Consider the following 20,521-nt stretch of genomic DNA (forward strand, 5'->3'; position numbering starts at 1 on the left):
CTTCATTATCACTAATCGAAGCCCTGTGTCTTCTCAATGGAACCACAGAAATAGGTGTTCTCAATCTCTCATCGCTGACGATAGCAACTCGGCTTTCTACGCTCGTCACAGACGCAAAGGCCAACCCTTTGCATGATGTCGACCCGTGGGGAACAGGGACGATATCCCCCACGTGCCGTTTCTCAGAATCCGAATCCGAGACGTTTTGTTCCATTATATTGTCCATGTCCATTTTGTATAGCTTGGTTTTATTTACAAGAGTATCACCTCTCTTGGTGAGACACTAATAATAATATTATATACCACTATCGAAATTATCTCACAACTCTATTTATGTTAATAGAATCGTATAGTAGTATTTTATATTGTATTTCATTATTTTGAAAACAAAATAGTCCAATAATGATAAATTCTATACATGTTTATAGCATAGTTAGTTAAGCTATTATAAATTTTACTATTATTCAAAATAAATATAAATGTTCTTATATAACCAATTGATCACCTAGTATAAAACTCAGATTAATTATTTCTTTATTTCAGATGTACCATTCAGTAGTGATGCTAAATGATGTTGATATCCGAAGTTCTATACAAATTACAGTAAGTAAACCATATGTTCATTCAATGTTTCATTTATATATTCTTTATTTATTTCTATTTTTCATCTATTCACTTATTTCAGGTTCGTACACATCAAAAGAGTATAAGGAAGGAAGGAAGAACTCACTTCACCCAATATTGTTCGTTTATTAGAGTAACCAAAACAAATATGTCCCAAAATTGTACACATTTATAAAACATTAAATGATTAAATCAAGATCATTCAGTTTGAGTATCTTTCAAAACCACAATTATATATATGTGAAAAGACATAATCAATAATGATAAATCAAATATTCCACATAATTATTTATAGATCTTCATTGAAGTATTCATATTCACAATTGACACACAAAGTCTAGTATACAATAAACAAATTAACTTAACGATTTAAATATCAGATAACATTGCAGAGTTTAGAAACCTATCTGTTTTCAATTATCTAATATTCATATATCTAGGGATAATCAACTACTACATTTAATTATATATGTATATAATAAAGCCAATCTCTCAATCAAAACAGTCTAATATCTTCACATCATCATATTTATATAATTATATACACTCACCCGAAAAAAAAGCGGTACACTGAAAATGTGGGAAAAATTCATCAAATTTCAACTGACGATAACTTCGTAAATAATAAAGATAGAAAGTTCTATAAAATATGGAAATGAAGCTAAAAATCTCTACTTTAAGAATCAATTTATTTCAATGTTGCAAAATAAATTTATTGAAAATGGCGGATGACAAAGCGCGAGCATGCAAAATTGAAAAATAATGGTTCGAGTTTGCGACGGTGCACGGTATAAACAAAAAATTGTAGCTTATTGGGATCAAAAGCGTACGAAAGTACAGAGTCTCCTCTTTAAAATGCTTTTTTATGCATCTCGATACGATGATTTTTCGCCGAGAGATTCGCATTTGAAGAAAAAGGCAGATTCTTACTTCAAATGCGAATCTCTCAGCGAAAAATCATCGTATCGAGATGCATAAAAAAGCATTTTAAAGAGGAGACTCTGTACTTTCGTACGCTTTTGATCCCAATAAGCTACAATTTTTTGTTTATACCGTGCACCGTCGCAAACTCGAACCATTATTTTTCAATCAATTGTTTTGCATCCGAAGGAGATGTCTGCAGATCTTTTGTGATTTCTCCGCCCTGACTTTTTGTTTATGCTCGACCGCACATTGCGAGAAGAGTGCTTGATTTCTCTTGATCTTTTTCTTTCGAGACGCGTTACTTATTCGTACGACTTCGTCAAAGTAAACAATAATTAATCTTTTCGCATTGAAATTATTGGTCAATTATGGCGACGATAAGTCCTGAAAAAGCTGCTCAAGTTGTAGCGTTAATTGAAGATGGGAGAAGTCGAAGGTACGTTGCTGAGGCACTTGATTTATCAGTGTCAACCGTGCAACGTGCTTATGCTAGGTACTTGGAGACTAATTCTGTCCAAAGAAGACCTGGTTCGGGACGTCCTCGTTGTACGAATGAAAACGATGACCGATTTATTGTTTTAAATTCATTAAGAAACAGACATCGAACGGCTGTTCAAATTCGAAACAATTTAAGAGATGTCCGCGAATGTAATGTATCCGTTGACACTATTCGAAACAGATTAGCGGAACACGGTCTTTTTCCGCGCAGGCCAGCAAATGTACCTTCGCTTATGCGTCGCCATCGCGTAACTCGACTCAATTTTGCTGTCGAGCATGCAGGCTGGACATATGCAGAATGGAGTACCGTTCTTTTTAGCGACGAATCTCGTTTTTGTCTGTATTCTTCAGACGGACGAAAACGAGTATACCGTCGCGTTGGAGAACGATTTGCAGACTGTACTGTAAGTGAGAGGCCTAGCTACAATGGTGGCTCTGTAATGGTTTGGGCAGGAATTTCTGCGAATGCTCACACAGATCTCCACTTTTTTGACGCAAACATGAACGCAGATGTATACGTGGAAGACGTACTCGTACCGTACGTTGTTCCGTATGCGCACTTCATCGGAGAAGACTTTTTGTTTATGCAAGACAATGCTCGACCGCACGTTGCGAGAAAAGTGCTTGATTTCTGCGATGAAGTTGGCATAAATCGACTCGAATGGCCAGCAATGAGTCCAGATTTAAATCCCATTGAACACCTATGGGACAATATTAACAGAAAAGTACGAAATCATATACCTGCTCCTCAGTCATTGCCAGAACTTCGAAGAGTTCTTGAAATAGAGTGGAATGACATTACGCAGACTGAAATTAGAACACTAATAAGAAGTATGCCTCGTCGCATGAATGAGATAATACGCGCACGAGGAGGTCATACCCATTATTAATATACGCGCGCGCACACACAATTGTACACGCACCACCGGGAGGGTTTGGAGTCGTAAAATATCGTGGATCTAACGAGCCATGAGGTCCTTATCCCAGTGGTGCACGCGCACACACACGCATGCACGCGCACGCACGCACGCACGCACGCGCACGCACACACACATACACACACACGGACGCACGGACACACGCACGCACACACACACACACACACATACACACGTGCCAACATGTGCACACGGGATCAGATTTCTGCCACGTCCACGCCGTTGATCCTGGGTAACGCCAAGAGCAGAATTGACACTTATAACCGTAAGGAGAGTTTGAAGTTTTAAAATACCGCGGAGCTGATAACCACAAAATTCTTATTCTTGCAATTCGGTCTGGTTCAAAATTGAATATCTCGGCACGTAATACAGCTAGCAGGATTTTTTAAAAACCATTTTAAAAGTTTGGATGTCTAATGTTCGAAAATTCATAACGCAATAATGTGTGATAACTTTCTCCAAAATGGCGGATGACAAAGCAAAAGCATGTGAAATTGAAAAATAATGGAGTCCGAGTTTGCGATGGTGCACGGCATAAACAAAAAATTGTAGTTTATTGGGATCAAAAGCGTACGAAAGTAGAAAGTCTCCTCTTAAAAATGTGTTTTTTATGTATCTCGATACGATGATTTTTCGCTGAGAGATTCGCATTTGAAGTAAGAATCTGCCTTTTTCTTCAAATGCGAATCTCTCGGCGAAAAATCATCGTATCGAGATGCATAAAAAAGCATTTTAAAGAGGAGACTCTGTACTTTCGTACGCTTTTGATCCCAATAAGCTACAATTTTTTGTTTATACCGTGCACCGTCGCAAACTCGAACCATTATTTTTCAATTTTGCATGCTCGCGCTTTGTCATCCGCCATTTTAAATAAATTTATTTTGCAACATTGAAATAAATTGATTCTTAAAGTAGAGATTTTTAGCTTCATTTCCATATTTTATAGAACTTTCTATCTTTATTATTTACGAAGTTATCGTCAGTTGAAATTTGATGAATTTTTCCCACATTTTCAGTGTACCGCTTTTTTTTCGGGTGAGTGTATATATATATAAACATTTTTTTATCTATAGATATATTTGAAACAGAGAAACTAAAAATTAAGATGTGAAAAATATGAAAGTATTGAATAAGTTTTTTTTAATTAAGTTAGTAAGATTAAATTGTAAGTTAGTAAGATTTGTTTTTTGTTTTTTTTTTAAAGAAAATTTTATTGTTATTTTCAAAAAAATTATTTTATATGAAGGTTTCAAATTTTTATGCTAACAATAAGCTATATTAAGTTTTGTTATATCTTTGAGTAAATATAACCCGAAGCATAGCAAAAAAACCCAAAAAAGATAAAGATTAGTATATTATTAATGCATGTTTATATAACATTATAATACTATAAACATCTCATGCATTATCTGATTAGATGACTTATTGCGAAATTTACAACTCAAAATATTATAACAGAAATGTTCTGGAGAAATTGAGAATTAATAGTAATTATAATTTTTTTTTATTTTAAGCAGTATTTTTAGAAATGTAAGGATTTAAAATTAGATAAATGTAGCTTATAATTGGCCAATTTTAAATCCTTATATCTCAACTACTGCTCGAAATTTGCGAGAAAATAAAATTGCAAATGCTTTTATGTCTTAATTTGCCTTCTTACCATATTTTATTTCTCTTATTATATTGAATTATTGTATTGTGATAAACTTATAATAAAATATTAAGTTTAAGAAAGTTATAAGAAATTTTATGTAACAAACTTATATAATAAAAATTTATATAATAAAAAAATATTTAAAATTTTTTTTCAACATTTTTATGTTTAAAAATTGTTTTTCCGTTTAAAAAATAAAATATTTGATAGTAATAAAATATGAAATTTAGTTGGCTAATTAAATTAAGAGTATTTAATGTGGTCACAGGTTCAAAAATCTAAAACATGTTAATAAATCGAATATGTATATGTATAATAGTCAAAATTTGTAAACTTAAGACATGTTAATAAATCGAAGTCTAATTGAAAAACGTATTTGTATATTATATACACATAATATTAGAACGTATTACAAAATATCAATTGAATAGTAAGATATTATGACCATAGACATAGTAAAATAAACTAAGTATAGAAGTTCAGAATATTTTTTTCTAAATTAGATAAAAAAGAAGAAAAGATTTAGATAAAAATGTTTTCTCTCTCTTTTTACCCAATTCACTGTAAATATAAGGAGCAATATTTACATTTAAGATTGTCGTCATTTTCTTAAGATATGGCTTTCTAATTAGTTTATAGTATTTTAAGATGATCTTAAATATAAAAATGAAATATGAATACTGCCCAATAAAATTTGTCTAGCTTTTGAAATTTATTAAAATTATGTAACATATTAAAAAATTTGAAACTTATTAAACTTTTAAAACTTATTTAAAAATGTATCTCGTAAAATTATGTATTCTTCAATTTATACTAGCAACTTTTTTAAAAATAAGGTCTCACCAGGAAAAAATTTTATTATTCTTTAAATTTATTTTTTATAAATAATTTTTCTTTTAGTCCGCGTGGTAATATAAAGACAGTTTTAAACTATAATGAACGGCATAAAAGCTGTTACGACTAGTCCTTAAAACAACTATTATATCGCTACAATTGCAGTATATATAATTGTAGCGACATATCGGTTGTTTTAACGACAGTATATATAATATAATTTTACCGATATAATGGTTGGTTTAACGACAGTTTATATTAAGTAAATAAAAAGTACAGGGACGGCGAAATATCTCGAAAACTAAGCACTTTAGGAAAAAGTGTTTTAGACAAGAATTGTAGGGTTTAAGAAGATCTATTTACTGATTTTATCAATTTCACCTTGGGTATCGTTACTAGGATCAGGTCAAGATCACATTGATTTTTTTAAATGAAACATCCTACTTTTTATTCTAGAATCGAATAGCTGATGTCAAGAGCTTTACAAAACGCTATAATGAAGTTATTTTTCATTAAGAACTTTCCGAGTTATGAGACTTAATGTCATAATATTTTGACATAAAATACAAAATATCTTGTAAAATATTCAGTTTTCGGTAATCTTACCTTAATACTTCTATGCACAGAATAATAAGACGAATCAATTGGTGTAAAAAAACACATAGTTGCTTTTAAGAAAAAATATGTAATTTGTGATATGCAGCTACACTTTTTTTAAAAACAACTATGTGTTTTTTTACAACCAATTGATTCGTCTCATTATTCTCTGCATTAAAAGTATTAAGGTAAGATTACCGAAAACTAAATGTTTTATAAGTTATTTTGCATTTTATGTAAAATACTATAACATTCAAACCTCATAACTCGAAAAGTTCTTAATAAAAAGTAACTTTATTATAGTGTTTTAAAAAGCTTTTGACATCAGCTATTCGATTCTGGAATAAAAAATAGGGTGTTCTATTTAAAAAAATCAATGTGACCTTGACCTGATCTTAGTGACGCCACCCAAAGTCAAATTGATAAAATTAGCAAATAGATCAGTTTAAACCCTACAACTCTTGTCTGAAACACTTTTTGCTAAAATGCTTAGTTTTCGAGATATTTTGCCGTCCCTGTACTTTTTATATACCCTGTATAAACTGTCGTTAAAACAACCGTTATATCGCTAAAATTATATATACTGTCGTTAAAATAACCGTTATATCGTTAAAATTATATATACTATCGTCAAAACGACCATTACATCGCTACAATTATATACTGTCGTTAAAACTGCCATATTACAAAAGAAGTCGTTGAAACTGCCATTCCATACTTTTTTTTTTTGTACTCGAAAACTAGATAAAATATGAAAGAAAAACTTTATCAAACTATTTTTAGAGTAATTACGCATATATGTATACAAAAAACAAATATAGTCGTCGAAACTGCCCTTAGACACATATATATATGTTTATATTTATATTTGTATATACGTGAATACATATTTAGTTGTATGTAACTTAAAAAAATATTTATGTGAAATAAATATTATATTTATACTACTATTAATACTATGTTTATATACTGTACATATATATTCTGTATTTAACAGATCAGTTTGTGACCGATTCGACATTGGACGAGCAACTGCTTGGCGTGCTAACAGAAGAGTCTGCGCAGCAATTTATTCTCTAGCACCTCAATTTATTAAATGGCCAAATGTAGAAGAAGCAGAATATACATGGATGGATGTTCAAAATAAACACAAGTTTCCTAAAGTAATTGGTGCCATAGACGGTACACACATACATATACATAAACCAAAGAAACATGCAGAAAGCTACATAAATCGGAAAGGTTACTATTCAATACAATTACAAGTAAGTAAAACGTATAATTAGTGTAATTAATAATATGAATAATTATAATTCTATGGTTAAGCTTTGAAAGAGAAAGATTGATAAATGCTCAAAAGTGTTGTAATACAGATATTTATTGCAGATTATATGTGATTCCACCTTAAAGTTTATTCATTGCTACGCAGGACAACCTGGTTCTGTGCATGATATGCGCGTATTTCGACTAAGTGGCATCCAATCTATGTGTACAGAAAACTACTTTCCACACGATAGTCATCTAATAGGTGATGCTGCATATACACTGCAAAAACATGTACTGGTGCCGTACAGAAACAATGGCCATTTGACTGCAGCACAAATAAATTATAATACACGCCTGAGTTCGGCTCGTGTAATGATTGAAAGAGCCATTGGTTTGTTGAAAGGACGTTTTCGTAGTCTCTTAGATAAATTATACATGAAACGGACAGATCTTATACCACAATATATCATTACTTGTTGTGTGCTGCACAATATTTGTATTTTAAACAATGATCTTATAGATGATGTCATAATTATTGAAAGAAACAATATTCCAGAGATTGCAAATGACAATGAAATTACTGCTTTAGATAAAGAAAGAGGCGTTGAAAAAAGAAATGCGTTAACATATATGTTGAATGAGAGATAATATAAATATTTGCATTTTCCAACTACTTTTATTTATTAAAAGTTGAACTTTTGTTAAACATTTTGTTACAGACGTTTCAGAAATGTATTACGTGTAACACTTATATTGTATGACATTTTTTATTTTAGCATTAAACTTTGATTAAAAAATAATACAATGTGTTGATTATTGTTGAACACTTTCACAGTTATTATAATCCTATGCTATTAATAATATTTAAGTATTTCTTAACTAAAAACGGTTATCTTTATCACACTGTGCGTTTAATAGTAACAAAATTAATATTTTATATTAAATATTGATTATCAGATCAAAAAAAGTAAACATATGTATACTTCAAATTGGTATAGCTATGCTATAGTTAGTTACTTAACTTACATGAGAAAAATCTTAAATAAAACTTATTTTTAAACTAAATTAATAAAACAATAACATTTAACAGATCTTTGGCTAATCACAGATAGTTAAAAAGAAAAAACGCTTTGTATACACTAAGTCTTCTAAGTATATGCAATTTCAATATAAATAAAAATAAAAATTTGTATAGAAAAAATGAAATAGAACGTAACGTTTGCACACTAGAATACATATATCTTATAAAAATTGCACTATATATAGGAACTTTTTTAATAACTTTCAGTCTTTTAAGCAACGTTCAGAGCAATGTTATTCCTTTTGTATTGTGTCTTGGATTAAGTTTTTAATATCCTTTAACAAGTCCATTTTTTCTTTATGTTGCGCGTCTCTTTTTTCTGCACGAAGTTTTTTGTACTCCAACAATACATTTTTTGATGTGGCATGTATTTTATCTGTAAGTATATCAATACACAAATTAAATAATTATTTTATTAATTTAATTTAAAATTAAGTTATATTTTTTTTAACATAAACTAAGTAATTATGATATAGACGTACTAATTAAAAATATACATACCTTTATGTTTCTTCATAGGACCTAATAATTCTGCAGGTTGATTATTTTGATCAGATGAAGCAGTTGATATTGGTTCAATCCACGGTTTTGTTCCACATAGTTCATCCATAGCCTGTAAGTATATATATCTATATGTATATTTATATAAAAATATAAGTATCACACACAATCTAAAGCCTTGTGCCTATGATGCTAGAAATTGGTTAAATTGTTCAAACGTGATTTGTTAATTTGTTATTTATTCATTTTCAAAGCAATTTCTAGCATTGTGCATACACAAGATTTTATAATATACAACATACATCAAGATATTCCCACGTTTTCCTGGAATTCCCTGATTTATTATTGTGATCCTTTATTTGTTTGTAGGTTCGTTTTAAAGTTTGAAACTTTGTACAACATTTTTTTCCAGAGATATTGCAACCTTTTTGTGCCATTTCTGTTGCTATTCGCTTCCAACATAAATTTTGCTTTGTTTTTCCCGAGGTAAACATTTCTTCATGTTCTTTATATAAACTTATTAATAATAAAGTTTCTTTTTTATTCCATAAATAAACATCTGTAATACATAAGCAAAATAATATATAATATATATATGTATAATATATATATAATTTATATGAGATGTAAATATCTTCATTATTAGATTCTTATTAAATACCTTCATTATTAGATTTTGTATCTCCAAAATCTGATATATCTGATGTAGAACTATTTGTTCCTCCTATACTGCTTGTGCTCGGTGTTTCTGTTAATAGAATTATATTTTTGACACAATAAAAGATTTATATAAAATTCACATTAATATAAGTTATGTTATATAGTATAGAATATTATATACCAGAATTATCATTTTCTTTCGCATATTTCAATAACACTGATGCAAAGTTTATATCTGTAAAACACGTAATTTTATAAAAAAATAAGATACCATCTTCTTATACATTACAGAATATATTAAAATATGTACGTGAATAATGTTACAATATTATTAATTTTTTTTGCTATAAGAAATTATAAGTAATTAAAATATGTACACTACAAGTGAGGTTATAACATACTATGTAAGTCAATTTTACAATATAATGTTAAGAATATAATTTTGTAATGTAAATTTTACTCACCATTTTTCGCTTTATGTGCGTCTTCTTCAGTTAAGTGTAAATAGTATGATTTTTTAGTTTCTGCGTCAAATAGATGCACTTGCACATTGTTCGCCATTGCAGCTATATTGGCACTGTAACTGCCTCACCTCATGAGCTGCAGCAGTTGCAGTGGCAATATGGCTACTATCTATGACGTCATTAATGGAACTAGATGCTGTCGCGGCACACTGCATGCTAATAATGGGTGTTTACGATAATTCAAGTTCGAGTTAGTTTCACTAGGACCGACAATGAGATATACATAACCATCTAGAACCTTTATGATTCATGACAACTCAACGCTGTCTTGTATTGCTTGAGTTAAATTCATTGAATTTGTTGAGTTTAATAAATATAATTATATACATATATATATAATTATATCTATTAAAGAGGTATACCAACATACATACCAACATTATTTGTTTCTTTCATAGACTGATTTGCAGTTAACCTTTTTTTATTACAATAAAATTTGCTCTATAAACTCAACAAATTCAATTAATTTAACTCAAGCAAGACAGCGTTGAGTTGTCATAAATCATAAAAATTCTAGATGGTTATGTCTATCTCATTTTTCGGTCCTAGTGAAACTAACTCGAACTTGAATTATCGTAAACACCCAATGAAACAATTTTTCAGTACTACCAGTACTGACAGTGTATATCGGAACACACCCCAAGTCGGCAGCTATAGTTAGTTTATGGGGATATACAGAGACTGACTTTGATTCGATAGAAGAACTAGTGGGATGGATTAACGCGACACTTAAAAATATCTGCAATCATTCAATGCCCAGGAATAGTGGCATAAATAAAAGTTCAGCTTACTGGTGGAACGAAGATCTTGCAGACCTTAGGCGAATTGTGACCGATTCTAGAAGGGCGCTTTCGAGGGCCAGAAAGAAGCGGTGCGAAGAAGTTACTATAAAAAGATATAGGGAGTATCGATTCTCTCTTCTAAAATACAGAAAGGGTATTAAAATTGCAAAACTTAGAGCATGGAACAATCTAATTAAAGAACTAGATGAAGATCCTTGGGGTCTTCCGTATAAAATTGTCTTGAAAAGACTGAGGCCTGTCTCACAACCGGTATGTGAGACACTACCGTACAAAGATTTAATGCATATTGTAAACACACTGTTTCCGAGAAGAGAGGACACAATAACAGATAACCATCCGAGGTCCTCGGATTGGAATGAGGATTTACTAGTTTCCGAAAAGGAACTAAAAGAGGCAGCAAAGAAGATTAGCGGGGGTAAAAAAGCTCCTGGTCTGGATGGAATTCCGGGGGCAGTAGTAAGCGGTAGCCTGGGGGATCTCATGGGGGCGTGGCTTTCCTGTTTCAACAGATGTCTTGGAGAGGGTACATTTCCTCGGGAATGGAAGAGGGCCAGGTTGGTTCTGTTGAGGAAGAGGGAAGGTCAATCGACCGACCCTCGAATCTACAGACCAATCTGCCTCCTCGATGAATCGGCCAAATTATTTGAAAGAATAATAATATCAAGAATACATGACCATCTAGAGTTGACGGCCTCTCTCTCTGATAACCAATACGGTTTTAGGAGGGGGCGGTCGACCCTGGATGCGATATTTAAGCTAAGGGAAATAGTCAGGAGGGAATTGGATACGGGAAAGCTGGTTTTGGGAGTAAGCTTCGACATAGAGAACGCCTTCAACTCTATTCCATGGGGGGTTATCAGGGGAGCCATGGCTACTATGGGATTTCCTGGGTATGTATGCAAAATTATAGGCGCCTAACTATCGGACAGGAGTCTCTCCTTTATTGACTGTGATGGTGTCATCCGGGTATCACAGATGTCATGTGGAGTTCCACAGGGTTCGGTCCTCGGACCCACCCTGTGGAACATTGGATATAACAGTATCTTTGACTTATCTCTGCCGGAAGGCTGTTGGACGCTGGGATACGCGGATGACACCATCCTGTTGGTCTCGGGAGTAGATTTTAACGAAACGAGTGACAGGGCGATGCTTTCGGCGGGAATAGTAGTGAGGGAGATTGAGAGGTTAGGCCTTAAAATCTCCCCACACAAAACTGAAGTTATAGGTTTCCCGGCTTCTGGGGTTGGGCGTGTACCTTCCAGAAGCCTCTTCATTAAGGATAGAGATATTAATATATCCAAGTGTATAAAATATCTTGGAATAATTGTAGATGGAGATTGGCACTATACACAGCACTTTAGATACGTGTCTACAAAGGTAGAGAAAATTGTGGGGGCTTTATGGGGGATTATGCCCAATTGCAGGGGCCCGGGGGAGAGGAAGCGAAGGCTTTACCTCAATACAATTACATCAATCATCCTATATGGAGCGCCGCTATGGCATGAAATGTATTGTTCTAACAGGGTTGCAAAGACCCTGATAGAAAAATTACTAAGAAGGATAGCACAGAGGGTGTGTTGTACGTATCGCACCGTTTCGTATATGGCCGCTATGGTTTTATCGGGTACTCCGCCTATCGAACACTCTGCCAGGAGACTGGCAGAGGTGTTCCTTAGGTTGAGGGAAGCTAGATCTTTGGGGGAGGAAATATCCCCCAGGTCTAGGGAGCTTTTGTGTTCTGCGGCGAAAAGTGAGGCCATGTTGGCCTGAAAAAGAGACTTGGAGGTGCTGGGCGACGATCAACCGGGGCTTAGAGTGAGAAGGGCCATAGTCCCGCTACTCACTGAATGGGTGAATAGAAATCATGGGTGGGTTACATTCCACATGGCCCAGATTTTTACGGATCATGGATGTCTAAATGAATTCCTATATAGGATTAATAGAGCGGATTCGCCATTGTGTCAACAGTGCTTTGAGAGTTACGATAACGCCCAGCATACTCTGGGGACTTGTCAAGCGTGGACTAGTGAGCGCGAAGCGCTAGTAGAGATATTGGGAGTAGAGTTGGATCTACCCTCGATTGTTGAGGTTGTGTTGAGAGATCCCGAAAAATGGAGGGCTTTCTCGGGATTCTGCAGCGCAATCATGTCCAGGAAGGAGGCGGACGAACGTTTTCGTCAGGTCTTAGACAGACGAGGAAAAAAAAGAAGAAGAAGGGTAGAGGCCGGTCATATGGACTCTGAAGCCTCTGACTAGAATAACATATAATAATTTGCAATTTTAAATTTATGATTTAGTTCTATTTAAGTGTATTGGAATATAGGTGGCTCTCTTCCTTCCTGGTTTTCGAGTTTTGATCACAAGATTAGTTAACGTAGGATAGGTATATAAGTTTGTACAGTAGGTTAATTAATTGTTAGTATGTAAAATAGGTTTATAAAAATACGGTTTCTGTAACCGTAGGCTAGACGATCCCGTATATGAATATTAAGTATGAGCTTTTGCAAGCGCGGTCAGGGGATGGGTGGAGTAATGCTCTCGATTGTAATCCCATCCATCTCCTGTTTGGCCTAAGGAGGGCGTTGAGGTGAGTTGTTTAGCTGGTAGGCGGTCGGGATGGTCATCGAAGTTCGGTGAATGCGGGGATGTGTATTTCATTTTCTCCCCTGGGTATCTGGCGATTCCTGTACCCGCATGGAATGTCGGATCCAGGTTAGGGTGGGGGAATGCCCATCCAGTCAGGTTTTGCTGTAGCTCCGATGCGAGTCCCGGTCGAATCCAGCACTATCCTGGGGTACGGGCTCCAGAATGTCTTTTGAAGATTTTTCTCATCTTCCAAAAAAAAAAAAAAAAAAAAAAAGGTTAGGTTAGGTTAGGTTGAGTCTCTCGTGACGTCATGGCACGGGAGGAGGATTGGTGGGAGGCCGCGGCTGCATCGAACGTAGCCGTGGCCAGCGTGGTGTGCGCAATACGGGGCCTGGGATTAGAGGTGGCTCCCTTGAAGACGGAAGCACTGTTCTTCCATAGGAAGACAGATGGGAGACCACCCCCGACAGTCATCAAGGTCGGAGGGTCCCGTATCCCTGTGGGGTCCAAGATGAAGTACCTTGGCCTTACCCTGGATGGACTCTGGGAGTTTACGCAGCATTTTAATGCCCTCGCTCCCAGAGTGGACAGGATAGCGAACGCGTTGAGTCGCCTCCTGCCCAACCTTGGCGGTCCAAGTGCCAAAGTCAGGCACTTATACACGAACACCGTCCGGTCGGTGTCCCTTTACGGGGCACCGATTTGGGCAGAGGACCTGATGGCCAACAAACGCGCCCTGTCCCTTGTCAAAAGGGCAGACAGGCGCATGGCCATCAGAGTCGCCCGGTGCTACCGGACGGTGTCGTACGTGGCGGCCACGACCCTGGCGGGGGTGCTCCCGTTCGACCTCGTCGCCGAATCGCGTGCCGAATCCTACCGGTGCGCGAAAGAGGTCGAGCGGAGCGGCATTTCCCCCGAGAACATCCCCAGGGAAGTGGCGAAAGAGAAGGTCAGAGCCCGGATGTGGGCGCTCAAGAAGTGGAAACACAGACTGGGCGAACACAACACTCCGGGCTCGTCGGGATTATGGACCGTCGGGGCCATCCAGCCCTGTCTATTGGAGTGGGTAGACAGGAGGGGAGGAGGTATTTCCTTCCGAATGGCGCAGGTTTTCACCGGGCATGGTTGCTTCGATGACTACCTGTGTCGAATCGGCAAGGAGCACACCACGCGGTGCCACCACTGTGCGGCCAGCCGGGACTCGGCGCAGCACACGCTTGAGGTTTGCTCAGCGTGGGCTGAGGAGCGTCGAGTCTTGGTTGCGGTGGTTGGCGAAGACCTCTCCCTCCCTTCCCTAATTAAGGGAATGTTGGAGGGGGAGGGGGTCTGGGAGGCGATCTCCTCCTTCTGTGAGGCAGTCATGTCTCGGAAGGAGGAGGCCGAGAGGGAGAGGCGGGGCGAGGGGGGTTCAACCTCCGCCCTGTCGAGGAGGAGGGGCCGGGGGGGGCGGTCGAGTCGGACCACGTCCCCCGCGCCCGGGCGCTATGGATGCGGCAGAGTAGGGCTGGGGGGCGGGTGGGAGAGTCGGCGATCTCTCATTCCTCTACCCCCCCGGTAGGTTCACGGTTCCCTCGTCTGGAGGAGCCGCGCGGAGTCCAGCGACTTCGTTAGGGTACTATCTCAATCGCTGGTAGGAGACGGGGACTCTGATTCCAAACCCCCGGGTGCCCGGACTCGATAGGTGTGTTTTTGGAAAACACATCCCCGGGATAGAGGAGCATTACCTCGATAAAAAAGCCGGGGCCTGACCAACCTCGTTAGCACGCCGGTGCTCCGGCATAACGGTCGTGCCCCCATTGCACGAGGGGGGGCGTAAAGCGTCACATACCGTAACCCCAGTTTGTGGGGCCGGGGGCCGGTGCAAGCATGACACTTGCGCGGGCCGCGAGGGTGATTCAACCTCTACAAAAAGATCCGGGCAGGGTGGGCTCGTTAGTCTTGGCCGACAACCGCCCTAGTGAAAGGAAAATCACGATAAAAAACCCGGAGAGGGAAACTCTGTTAAAAAATGACAAATCATGGATTGATGTCGGACAGGAGCAATAATTTACCGCAGCAGAGTTTCGGGTGCTCAGCTGCCGGCGCGGATGGAGGTATCGTCCCTGCCTTCGCCGCGTCGTCATCCGACGTAGGGCTAGCCGCGGGGTTGTCGTCGAGCCCCGCGGTGGAATTAGTTATCGATGGTGGTCTGGTCGACTATGTGGAGGAGTGCGGGGGGCTAATCCCCCCTCTCACGCTCAAGGAGGGTGGAGGCAATTCGCCCGAACCCCACCCTATGTCATCGGAGGAGGAGGGGGAGAGGAGAACTGCTCCGGCGGTGGAGGGTCTCCCCCTACAAGAACTGATGGAGGGGGAACCCGGGGAATCCCGCGACAACAGGGACCGTGGATCCTCGCCGGGGACGGACGCAGTCCGGCTGCGTGCAGCGGCGAGGACTGCCGGTGGACGGCTGTACGCACTGAGGAGAGGCCAGGGGAGGCCGCGGAAGGACGGAACTGGTCCGTTCAAGCCCGCCCCTCCCCTGGCAGCATCAGAGTCCGACTCTGACGACGGAGAAAGGGAGACCCGCACGAACACTTCGGCGGGAAGTGCGTCGGAGGGTGCGGCCGCAATTCGGGGCGTTGGGGGCCCCGCGGAGATCAGCCCGTTTGCAGAGGTGGCGCCGCCCAACTTCACCGGCTCGCAAAAGAGAAGGGCGGAGGAGGAAATTAGGAGGATGGAGAGGGGCACGACGGAGGTGATGTTGAAAAACATCGACCAGGGGCTCCTCTCCATCGAGGACGTTAGGCAGCGCGCTGCCAATTTGAAAGGGGAGCTGAGCGGTAAGCTTAAGCTAGGGGTCTACGTCCTCAGAGAGGTCGTTCGGACCATGGCCGCTAGGGCCTCTGAGGGCGGAGACCCCGGATATTGGAGGGAGAAGGTCCTGTCGTTGGAGAGGGACATGGAGGTCCTTAAGGCTGAGAATGGCCGTCTCCAACGCAGGACCAGGAAGCAACAGGCGGAGCTTGCCAACCTAAGGGCCGGCGAGAGACCCGACTCGCCGGCCCTTAGGTTGGCAAGCTCCGCCTGTTGCTTCCTGGTCCTGCGTTGGAGACGGCCATTCTCAGCCTTAAGGACCTCCATGTCCCTCTCCAACGACAGGACCTTCTCCCTCCAATATCCGGGGTCTCCGCTCTCAGAGGCCCTAGCGGCCATGGGGGGGGACTGTTATGGAGGTGGTAGGGAGTGGGGGGATCCCTCCCCTTCCCCACCCGCCAGGTGATCCGAGTTTAGCGGAAAGCCTGGCGGGAATCGCCAAAACCCTGGCAGGGTTTGGCGAAAGGCTGAGGGGCCTCGAGGAGAGAGCGGCTGGGTCTACTCCTCCTCCGGTCTCTGCTTTTCCCCGCCCCCGAGCGCTTCCCACTGGGGGAGTTGCTCGGGACAAGGAGGGGGAAGAAGAAAAAGAAGGGAGGAAGGAAAACCGGGGGGGCGGTCCCTCGGGGGATTGGTGGTACATCTCCCCAACCCGCGACGGGGTCTCCCGCCAATCCCCTGGATCCTCCATTGGAAGGGGATGCTGCGGCGGCAACGGGTGATCCTAGTGAATGGACCACCGTTGACCGGCGCAATAAGAGGAAGGGAAGGGCTGCGAAGGAGGGGGTGGGACCTAGCCCCCCCACCCCGGCAATCCGGGCCCGACCGGGTCCATCAAGGACGACCCCTGGCGGAGCTCTGCCCAAGGGGAACCCGGTGAAGGCCGTGAAAAAACGGCTCCCGCGCTCGGCAACGGTGCTGTTTGCCGGACAGGGCAACCTGTCCGAGGCACTGGTCGTGGCGAGGCGGGAAATAGACCTGGGGGATCTTGGCATCGATAGGCTCGATGCCAAGAGAACCCGCGGAGAGGACTTTCTCGTGGAGGTCCCGGGGGGAGGACGGGATGCGGAGGCGAAGGCCTGCCGCCTAACCTCCGCAATACAAATAGCCCTCCGGAAGCACGGGATGGAGGAAGTAAGGGTCTCCAGGCCCACAATTAGGCTGGACCTCCGCCTGAAAGGGGTGGATGAAACGATCTCAGAGGAGGAGATCCGCAGGAATATTTCCCGACACGGCGGATGCTCCGAGTCTGAGATCTGAGTGGGACCGTTGCGCGCCACCAACACCGGCAAGCGCACGGTCTGGACTCAAGGCCCAGCGAAGGCCATGATCAAGGTGGCGGAGGCAGGTAGGATCCGCGTTGGGTGGTCCAACGTCCGGGTCGAGCTGCTGCCGAGCAGACCGGCCCGCTGCTTCCGCTGCCTAGCGCGGGGACATACGCAGCAGAGGTGCCCGTCCAGTGTGGATAGGGCTCTCTGCTGTTTCCACTGCGGTGAGGTGGGGCACAAGGGGGCGGGGTGTAAACGCCCCCCTTGTTGACCCGTGTGTATAACCGCCGGGAGGAAGGCGGATCACAGGGCTGGGTCGGGGGGATGCCCCCCGATCCCCCCTGCGCCTCGCGCCCCCCCTTATAAGAGAGGCAATGAAATGGCTCCCCTCCTGAAGGGGGAGGGACCCAAACGACAGCCAGGGTGGGCCCCGCGCCCCATGGTGGGGAAGGGTTGACACATGGGAGAGGGTCCCCCGAACCAGGACTGAGCGGTGTCAGGCCGAAGGGGCACTCGGGGGCGGAAGAGTCAAGTGTGACCTTCCGCACCCCTGCGGAAAAGCGGCCAAGGGGGGCTGGAGGGGAGGAAGTTAGTCCTCCCCTACAGATGCCTGCGAAGGTGCGGGCCCTTTCTGCTTCAAGGCTACCACCGGGAAAATCGGGGCCGAGAAGCAGAAAGGGGGAGGAAGGGTCCCCTGTGGGCGGGCCGAAGGGCGGCACCCACACCTCTTAAGGGTGGGTGTGTCTAGCTATCGGTCGTCCGCAGGTAGAATATCCTGGGGTTAGCGGGGAGAGAGGGCTAGGGATGTCCCTGCCCCCATCCCCATTTCTATAGAGGGGCCACCCCCTCCGGACGGCGGGAGGTTGGCGTTTTTAGCGCTCCCGCCCCCCCTAAAGTCCGGAGGAGGAGTGAGCCACAATACGGTTAGTGGTCCCCCTCCATGCCCGGCCCAACTTCTGTTGGGTAACAAACGGGCATGGGAGCGAGACCCCCGGGTCGATTTACCGACCCGAGGATCAGATCCCCTGTGGGCGCGGCTACGGGCGACTCCTGCATTTATTGGTGCGGCGGTGTCTAGCTGTATCCGCGCCCACAGTGAGGATCCCCGGGCCATGGGCCCAGTGCGGAGTAACGACTGAGGGGAGGGGAGAGAAATACTCTCCCCACAACAGATCCTTTGTGTCGGAAAACCGGCCCGCCGGTGGGGATGGCTGGATATATGCGATTGCAGTTCCCAGCCTCCCCCCACAACGGCAGCTGAAGGTACAGCAACGGGGGTGGAGTTTAGTGGGTAGGCGCCTGGGTGAAGTCTCGGCTTCGTAACCAGAGCCCCAGGTGAATCCCACACTACCCTCTGGCAGGGATGTTCCCATTGCACGCCAGAGGGTGTCTTTTGAAGATTCTCCACCCCCGGGGGGGCTTGCCCCCTCCGCACAAAAAAAAAAAAAAAAAAAAAAGTCTTTCGTGACCATCGAGCAAGTAAGACGTGTTTCTATACAGCTCTGGTCTTATATATCTTATCTGGACTGCTGAGTGGTTCCTGTGCATAGAAAAAGGCATTATTGTGATCCGCGAGTTGCCTTATACTGAATTTGGTGAAATTTTCTTGTATTTTACAAAAATTTTTAATTAGTTATCTTATTATCAAGTAATACTGTGAAGAAAATAAGGTTAAGTTACCTAGTGCCTTTTATGACAAGATATATATGTACTTTGCATTGAAATTTATTGATAATTTAATTTTGTGGATATGATTCTACCCGTTTGCATGCCTTGCTACTTGCATATATTCTTATTTATTAAGATATAATGCAATAAAGCTATGTGCATGTGTAGCCCCAGCGCTTGCGCATAAGTGGTGAAAGTGAGCAGGCGATAAGTAATTTTAGGTTTAATTATTATTACACATATTAAATTGGTGTTTTATATAATGCGTGTTGAGTGGAGGCCTATGGGACACCATACTGATCCATCTACACTCACCCGAAAAAAAAGCGGTACACTGAAAATGTGGGAAAAATTCATCAAATTTCAACTGACGATAACTTCGTAAATAATAAAAATAGAAAGTTCTATAAAATATGGAAATGAAGCTAAAAATCTCTACTTTAAGAATCAATTTATTTCAATGTTGCAAAATAAATTTATTGAAAATGGCGGATGACAAAGCGCGAGCATGCAAAATTGAAAAATAATGGTTCGAGTTTGCGACGGTGCACGGTATAAACAAAAAATTGTAGCTTATTGGGATCAAAAGCGTACGAAAGTACAGAGTCTCCTCTTTAAAATGCTTTTTTATGCATCTCGATACGATGATTTTTCGCCGAGAGATTCGCATTTGAAGAAAAAGGCAGATTCTTACTTCAAATGCGAATCTCTCAGCGAAAAATCATCGTATCGAGATGCATAAAAAAGCATTTTAAAGAGGAGACTCTGTACTTTCGTACGCTTTTGATCCCAATAAGCTACAATTTTTTGTTTATACCGTGCACCGTCGCAAACTCGAACCATTATTTTTCAATCAATTGTTTTGCATCCGAAGGAGATGTCTGCAGATCTTTTGTGATTTCTCCGCCCTGACTTTTTGTTTATGCTCGACCGCACATTGCGAGAAGAGTGCTTGATTTCTCTTGATCTTTTTCTTTCGAGACGCGTTACTTATTCGTACGACTTCGTCAAAGTAAACAATAATTAATCTTTTCGCATTGAAATTATTGGTCAATTATGGCGACGATAAGTCCTGAAAAAGCTGCTCAAGTTGTAGCGTTAATTGAAGATGGGAGAAGTCGAAGGTACGTTGCTGAGGCACTTGATTTATCAGTGTCAACCGTGCAACGTGCTTATGCTAGGTACTTGGAGACTAATTCTGTCCAAAGAAGACCTGGTTCGGGACGTCCTCGTTGTACGAAT

General features: G+C 41.1%; 3 protein-coding genes across 4 annotated transcripts; 2 read left to right on the forward strand and 1 right to left on the reverse strand.

Moving 5' to 3' along the window:
• Window positions 1–7,154: 7,154 nt before the first annotated feature.
• Window positions 7,155–8,140, forward strand: LOC137001397 (putative nuclease HARBI1). Its single transcript, XM_067360145.1, has 2 exons — window positions 7,155–7,334; window positions 7,456–8,140. Exons 1-2 carry the CDS (start codon window positions 7,200–7,202, stop codon window positions 7,981–7,983), a joined length of 663 nt encoding a protein of 220 aa, XP_067216246.1. The 5' UTR covers window positions 7,155–7,199; the 3' UTR covers window positions 7,984–8,140.
• Window positions 7,992–10,187, reverse strand: LOC137001396 (uncharacterized). 2 transcript variants are annotated; one of them, XM_067360143.1, is made up of 6 exons: window positions 10,042–10,187; window positions 9,759–9,812; window positions 9,579–9,665; window positions 9,220–9,476; window positions 8,918–9,029; window positions 7,992–8,792 (listed from the first exon to the last, which is right to left on the reverse strand). In XM_067360143.1, the coding sequence occupies exons 1-6, from the start codon at window positions 10,136–10,138 to the stop codon at window positions 8,650–8,652; spliced, it is 750 nt and encodes a 249-aa protein (XP_067216244.1). In that variant the 5' UTR covers window positions 10,139–10,187; the 3' UTR covers window positions 7,992–8,649. The 2 variants fall into 2 exon arrangements, with proteins under 2 accessions (XP_067216244.1, XP_067216245.1); XM_067360144.1 differs by lacking the exon at window positions 9,759–9,812 and having other exon boundaries at window positions 10,042–10,182.
• A 3,613-nt stretch (window positions 10,188–13,800) lies between these two features.
• LOC137001637 (uncharacterized) lies at window positions 13,801–17,603 on the forward strand. The gene is made up of 3 exons (XM_067360747.1): window positions 13,801–14,723; window positions 15,528–16,708; window positions 17,041–17,603. Exons 1-3 carry the CDS (start codon window positions 13,801–13,803, stop codon window positions 17,601–17,603), a joined length of 2,667 nt encoding a protein of 888 aa, XP_067216848.1.
• Window positions 17,604–20,521: the final 2,918 nt, after the last annotated feature.

Source organism: Linepithema humile, chromosome 8 (assembly GCF_040581485.1).
Source record: "Linepithema humile isolate Giens D197 chromosome 8, Lhum_UNIL_v1.0, whole genome shotgun sequence".
NCBI classification, from domain to species: Eukaryota; Metazoa; Arthropoda; class Insecta; order Hymenoptera; family Formicidae; genus Linepithema; species Linepithema humile.

What these genes read in the sequence shown, in the direction of transcription:
- LOC137001397 (XM_067360145.1), top strand. Translation starts at nt 7,200, where the DNA reads ATGGATGTTCAAAATAAACACAAGTTTCCTAAAGTAATTGGTGCCATA. An exon ending in ACTATTCAATACAATTACAA is followed by an intron (nt 7,335 to 7,455) that starts GTAAGTAAAACG and finishes TATTTATTGCAG; the next exon opens with ATTATATGTGATTCCACCTT.
- LOC137001396 (XM_067360143.1), bottom strand. Translation starts at nt 10,138, where the DNA reads ATGGCGAACAATGTGCAAGTGCATCTATTTGACGCAGAAACTAAAAAA. An exon ending in CGCACATAAAGCGAAAAATG is followed by an intron (nt 9,813 to 10,041) that starts GTGAGTAAAATT and finishes CGTGTTTTACAG; the next exon opens with ATATAAACTTTGCATCAGTG. An exon ending in TCCTATGAAGAAACATAAAG is followed by an intron (nt 8,793 to 8,917) that starts GTATGTATATTT and finishes ATATACTTACAG; the next exon opens with ATAAAATACATGCCACATCA.
- LOC137001637 (XM_067360747.1), top strand. Translation starts at nt 13,801, where the DNA reads ATGGCACGGGAGGAGGATTGGTGGGAGGCCGCGGCTGCATCGAACGTA. An exon ending in ACGCTTGAGGTTTGCTCAGC is followed by an intron (nt 14,724 to 15,527) that starts GTGGGCTGAGGA and finishes GATGTCGGACAG; the next exon opens with GAGCAATAATTTACCGCAGC. An exon ending in GGGGGACTGTTATGGAGGTG is followed by an intron (nt 16,709 to 17,040) that starts GTAGGGAGTGGG and finishes CTCCATTGGAAG; the next exon opens with GGGATGCTGCGGCGGCAACG.